At 28.2% G+C, this 6,683-nt stretch overlaps 1 protein-coding gene across 3 annotated transcripts; it reads right to left on the bottom strand.

Annotated features, from left to right (window-relative positions):
- Positions 1-439: 439 nt before the first annotated feature.
- LOC105766025 (carbonic anhydrase 2) lies at positions 440-6,416 on the bottom strand. Of its 3 annotated transcripts, none has more exons than XM_012585320.2 (9): positions 6,269-6,416; positions 5,968-6,029; positions 5,698-5,832; positions 4,975-5,023; positions 2,828-2,944; positions 2,545-2,598; positions 1,919-2,004; positions 1,553-1,658; positions 440-715 (listed from the first exon to the last, which is right to left on the bottom strand). In XM_012585320.2, exons 2-9 carry the CDS (start codon positions 6,018-6,020, stop codon positions 551-553), a joined length of 765 nt encoding a protein of 254 aa, XP_012440774.1. In that variant the 5' UTR covers positions 6,021-6,029; positions 6,269-6,416; the 3' UTR covers positions 440-550. The 3 variants fall into 3 exon arrangements, with proteins under 3 accessions (XP_012440774.1, XP_052486788.1, XP_052486789.1); XM_052630828.1 differs by lacking the exon at positions 2,545-2,598 and adding an exon at positions 2,423-2,496 and having other exon boundaries at positions 1,919-2,059; XM_052630829.1 differs by lacking the exon at positions 2,545-2,598 and adding an exon at positions 2,423-2,496 and having other exon boundaries at positions 1,919-2,059; positions 6,222-6,383.
- Between the last annotated feature and the right edge of the window lie 267 nt (positions 6,417-6,683).

The raw sequence follows: 6,683 nt of genomic DNA, 5'->3' as shown, positions 1-6,683 counted from the left end.
TTTCGCATATAAATGTTGTTATTATTATTAGTTACAATCATACGCTTTTTTATTTACGTGTGTTCTAAATATGTAAGTTCCACACACGTGATAAAATTTTAATATCAATTATGTGGGTGAAAATTAAGAAAATCTATAAAATATTCTTTTAAAAGTTATTGATAGTTAAAAATACGAGTCATCGAAAATCGAGAGTAATTTTCTTATTTAAATTAATTTTATTTATTTGAAAATAGTAAAAGAAACAACATTCTTAACAATATATACTTTTGCTAATTGAGTCTTAACTCAATTAACATGAACATTATTACTAATGCAGGAGGATGTGAGTTCAAATGCACTAAAACGCATTGTCCTCCTATTTATGGGTTGGGGAGTAATGCATGCTCGTTCTCATGCTTTGTCTTCCTTAATTTGTTAAAAAAAAAAATACAACATGTTTTGCAACATGCAAACTCGGGCTAACTCAATTTCTTTTTAGTCCAAAATAACGATCCAACAATTGATTTTTATTCAATGTGATACGCTGAAAGTGCAAAAGAAAAAATGCTCATAAATCTAAGGTGGGAGAGATTCGGAAGTTGAGATTCCAAAGATCAAACTTTCCATTGACAAAATCATAATGTGCACCTTTCAAGACAAGGGTTTTCTTAACCAATGCCTCTCTCACAAATGGATATGTCAATAGGTTCCCCAAAGATACATTCACTGCTTCCTGCATTTAGTTTAATAGCACCAAACATTACACATTACATGAAGTTTAATAGCAACATATACCAACACGCTATACGAATAAAAGATATAGATATTGTGATATTGTACAACTTTTAAAAGGTCAAGACATTAGCATGACAGCATAGATTAGACAATATTTTTTTATTGTTATAAAATTATAAAATCCATACTTATCAATTAAATATTAATGTGTGAAAAGTTTTAATTTTTCTTTTAAAAAGAAAAACTCGATTATGAAAAACTAAGGGAAAAATGTAAAAAGAAATCGGTGTCAATAAGATCTGAACATGTTAACCTTAATAATGTTAAAGTATCATGGATGATATTCTACCAGGAGTCGAATTGCATTTGTCCCTCTACTTAAAAAATAGATAAATTAATTTTTGTACGTTGGATCAAGGAACAAATCGGTAATTTTTCTTACAAATTTTATTAATTTGTACTATTAAAAACAAGTATGAATGATAAAATAACCAAATAATAACACGTGACATGTCACGTTTACCTCATGCTGATATAGAGGGATCAATTTTTAACACTAGAAATTGATACAATTTTTAACAAAAGGACCAGTTTTACTCTTTGATCTAACGTAAATGAGTTGATTTGTCAAGAGAGACAAAATGTAATCCAACGCCAGGAGTTCGTAATCTCATGCGTGTTTGATTTTATTTTTATTATGGTGATTTGTCCTTGCTTAGTGAATAGTTGATTAATTACGATAACAAAAAACGATGAAATGTTAAACATATCTGCAATGCTATCTCTGAGTATTAATGTTGGCCGAAACAAGTAATGATGCAGACATGAAACTAACCTTCTCGCAGTAGGTGCATTGCTCCGCGAAACTCATCTCGTTTTTTTCTGATTTCACCTTGGTCTTTGCAGATCCACAGATGCTAACCCATTGTTCTATGAAATCACTGCAAAGTTCAATTTTCAAACATTAAATACATCACGTATGAACATTCCATTTGTATTATACACGTAACCATAAATTTTCGACAAAGGAGAGGATCGAAATCGTAAAATAATGATTGTAGCATCGCAATATAACTGCTATAGGAGGGAAGGGTCCGAAATCATGTGCAAATTTTTAAGTCAATAGAAACTGTCACGAGAAAAGGCTTGGCAAAGAGAAACTTCCTTCAATATATATACACTGATTCAATAAACGACTTACCTAGCAGTGGTGCCATCATCTGGGATAGACATTAGCCCTTTGATACCTCCACAGTTGCTGTGTCCAATGACCACAATATTCTCTACCTGAACCAAACATTGTGTTATGTTTCCACGTTTAATTACATAATCACTCCTCAATCTGTAAATAAGAGAATAAAATGTGTTTCAATATATTCAAACTCACGTCCTCCTGAATTGACTATAATATTGATGCATAATACCATTATTTTTAAATTACTTGAACATATTATCAATCAAAGAGAAAATTATAGAAAATATAACAGTAAAATCATATATTCCCACTGATAATGTAAAATTACTCTAACCAAATGTCTCAATATACATAATTAACATTTGTTTCTAATAAATATTTAAATAATCACATGAAAAATGATTTCCAAATATATAGGAAAAAAATTTTAAAACATATAAATCTGCCATGCATATACTTATATCCAACTCTAATTAATAATTCATTAGAAAAGAACTTGGGACTTGATACCTTGAAACAGTTTTGGCATGGCTAGTGAGTAGTGACAAGAGATGAAGTTGCCCCCACCAAAGAGCCAACATCCACTGTACAATTAATATCTACTGTCATTAAAAAAGGAAAAAAAAATTCACCTTTAGATGCAGGACTGCATATTCAATAGCCGCACCAACTCCGCAGTATTTATTCTACAGTGAACGATACAAATCAAAACATAAAAAACTGATGCACTGATTTAAGTGATATATATAAAGAGAAATATGTAATTAGTAAATTAACTTCTTATTCAACAAAATTAAAAAAATCTGTAAGTAGGTTTTAACCAGTGTCCACCAGTTAAGCAATTTTACATTTATTATCGACTATTCTGAGTCAAACCAACACAATTAAAAATAAATAACGTAAAATTAGGCGAACCTTGTCATATGGCGGGACCATGCTGGCAATGTTTCGAACCATAAAAGCTTCCCCTGGTTGGAAATCCAGGATGTGGGACGGACACACTCGAGAGTCCGAGCATGCAAATATCAAATACTGCATCATCATCATCATCATAATAATAATAATAATAATAATAATACAATCGATTAGTTAGAACATTCAACACATGTATTTAAAATATAAATTATGAAGGAATAATAATATTCATATATATATATATTTAAACAATTTCATTATATATTTTAATCATATTTGTTATTTGTGACACAAAATTTAGAATTACTCATAGCCCTTCTCTAACCTATAAATAAGAGCATATTATGCTTCAACGCACTCGAACTCGCGTCCTACTACATTGACAATAATACTTATGCCAATCGAGGTAAGACTCGATCGATATATATATACTTAAATCATGTACTTATAATCAAATCTATACTATTAGCTAAATTTCTAATTGAATTTAGGATAATTTGATTTTGTTATACTAACTCAGTTAATAAAATTATAAAATAAAAATATAAAATAAATTATATATATTTAAAAATGTTATAAGATTAGTAATTTGATTTTTTTCATTTAAATAAAATCGTATCTTTTTTTTCTCCTATTCTATTTTTTCTGTTCTTTAAATAAATAAACTTAAGTTTTTACCTTTTCATTATTCTATCTATACAAATAAATAACCATTTATTTAAAAATATATTTAAAATTTAAATTATTTATTTCAAAAGATAATTAATTTTAATAAATTTTACTCTTTTGATAATTTTTTCCACCAATAATAGAATTCTAGTATGAATTAAAAAACCCAAAGCGACTTTTTTCTCAAAAATGTTGAGTGCACAAAATGACAAGATATCAACTCGTTAAAGCTACTGCAGTTTCACTTCATAATTTGTCAAAGTCTTCTTTATCCGGAAAAGAAAAAGACAGATCACTACATTTCTTTCCCTTTACCACCATTCAAGAAGTGTGCAAATGGCCATACACGGCACCATTTTGAGTCAGCATATTCTTGGTTCAAAACTTAATGCCTTACGTAGTTGAAAATGTAACCATTCCTTTCACAAAATATAAATCTATCACCAAAGCTGATCATGGTATAGTCGAGTTCAAATTAGATCCATTTAAGGTATTTAGATTAATTTTTTGAGTTCAGGTCTAGCTTGACCTAAAAAGTGAACTTTTTTTTTTATCTTGACTCAATTTAAGAAAGGTAAACCCAAGCTCGATCCGACTCACCAATATTTAGTTTTTTAAAATTAATTTTTATTTAAAAATATTTAAAAAATATATATAATTCACTAAATGCATTAAAACACTAAAATAAAAATTTTCTAACACATTAAAAAGATATTTAAAAGCATTTATAATAAAAAGTACCATAAATATAATAAATATTTTATAGTATTAAATGTAATTTTAAAATTTCATATTTTAGGTGAGATAAGTTTGTTTTAGGTTTTGAGAATGAGTTTAATTGTTATTGAATTAATGATTTATTATAAATATAAATATATAATTATTATTTTACATATATAATTAATATAATTATTTTTTATAACATAATATATTCAGGCCGAACTTAGCCGGACTTGAGCTAAAAAAATCTCACTCAAGACCTAATCTATATAGAAAATGAACCTTACATTTTACTCAAATTTATTTTTCAAACCTTGTATTTTTTTCAAACCCTTACATTTTACGAGCAGACCTTCGAGCCTAAATGAGTGATTCGACTCATGAGTATAGGTTTAAGGTTCACCAAAAAATTGAATATCAGTTCAAGCTTTAATGCTTTTTTAGATTTTTTTTTTCATTTGGTTTCAAAAATAGCAAAAAAAAAAATCGGTTTAGTTTAGTTTATTATTTTTTAAATAAAAATGGGATTAATTTGATTTAAAAAATTAATTTCTATATTTTTAAATTAGTAAAAGAATAGCAATCCAATATGAATGTACATTGTATACTTTTTTATCACCCTTAATATATGATAATTTTTTTTAAAAAATCAAGTGATTAGCTTAAGCTTTGACATCCATTTACCATGTAAAATAAACCCAAATCTTCTAAGTAAATATATAAGAGAAAAAGAAAAAGAAAAAGATTATGAAACGAACCTTGGGGCTTTGGCCTTTGGCAAGTGTACCGTACAAATCAGGATTTTTCCTGAAAAAAAAATCATATTAAGCTAATTATAATTCATTTTCAAGAAAAAGGAAAAATGCATTCAGCCAATTCAATCACTTATTTTTCATCTTTTGGTGCAACCTCAAATCCGTTTCACTTGTCACCTTTTCCAAATCCACTTTCTTCTTAATAATAATTAATTTAACAATATATTATTTCATTAAAATATTAAAATAATATTAATAAAACCACAATAGATTTAAATATAATTTAATGGACACTTAAATTTTTCATCAACTTAATAATTTGTGTTTATCTATATTTTATATGACTGGGAAAAGAAGGGAAAAAAACGAAATAAACGCTCTAACGAATTGGAAAGAAAAATGGAAGCATGAAAATGAAGAAAACAAAAAGCAGTCACATAACATCAAATAAAAAGGTAATAAGAAGAAACCAAAACGATACGGCACATTACGACCTGAAAGACAAATACAAACTTCCTGTTTTCTTTTTTATTTTTGTTTTCCGAAATTATTTTCTTAATGTTGTGAGTTCAGATTTTTTCTTTTTTCTTTTTTTGAATAATGTGAGTTCAGTATATTGTCACTTTATAATTTTAGATAATATACATAAATTAATATTTATAATAACCAATTATTAAAATTTTATTTTATCCATAATCGCTTAAATATATAAAGATAGGAACGTACTCGAATTTTTCTGACTTGAAATGAAGGAAACCGGTTTTGATCCGGTTGTCGGTGTCGCAACTGCCAGCTGCCTCTAAGTCGGCTGTTATTTGCTTGATTTTTTCAGCGGCAACACTTCCGAGATCAGCTTTCTCACTGCAAGCCATCATTACAGACTTTAAGGTTCTGATCAGTATAGGTGCCGGAAAATGAAATCTTCGGTTTTGTTTTATCTTCCGGTTCGGACCAGAAATAAGAATCGTTTAAACAAAAGACGGACCGTAACACTACCTGAGAAGCTTCGACAAAGCTGCAATCGCCTCCTCGTAAGACTCACCTCCCATATCTACTTCCTTAAAAAAGAAAAAGAAATAAATCATTAATTTTATTAGAAAATTGAGTCTCGAGATGTGATTTGAATCAGGATCAACGCATAAACAGAAGATTAAAAGGAATACTAAAGAACAGAATTCGGAAAGAGAAAAGAACAAGAATCCATTTATCTTTAATGATACTTTCTTTATTAAAGAAAAAAAAACATTTACTGATTCTGAATTTGGGAAGGACTAAAAAGGAGATTGAATTCACTAACCAGATAAGTTGATACTGTTTATTTGTGATGAAAAATAGATATATGTATCAAGCAGTTTATAACTTCTGCTACAGATTTGCGCTCTATTTATAGTGGTTTATTTATTTACCCGGAATATGAAGTAAAATGTTTGTAAAAGAAAATAAATATTAAAATTTTGAAGCGGTGGAAGAGTTTGTCTTGTGCTTTATTTATGGTAAGGGTTGACAGAAAATCCGTTAGTGTTCCGTTTGATTCTCGTTCCGTTTTTTATTGAATTTGACCCTGTTTCTTTTTTAAGCATTATTACAATCAATTAACCTAAAACAAAGTACTTTCTTCCCCTATCCAACGCCATTTTGGTCATTGTTATCTTCTTTGAGAATATATTCTAGTCTCTAATTCTTAACTATCGCTAGAAGCTGACTAATGCGTC

This window comes from Gossypium raimondii, chromosome 5 (genome assembly GCF_025698545.1).
Source record: "Gossypium raimondii isolate GPD5lz chromosome 5, ASM2569854v1, whole genome shotgun sequence".
Taxonomy (NCBI): Eukaryota; Viridiplantae; Streptophyta; class Magnoliopsida; order Malvales; family Malvaceae; genus Gossypium; species Gossypium raimondii.
Note: the sequence above shows the minus strand (reverse complement) of the source record. Positions and strands in the feature narration are given on the sequence as shown.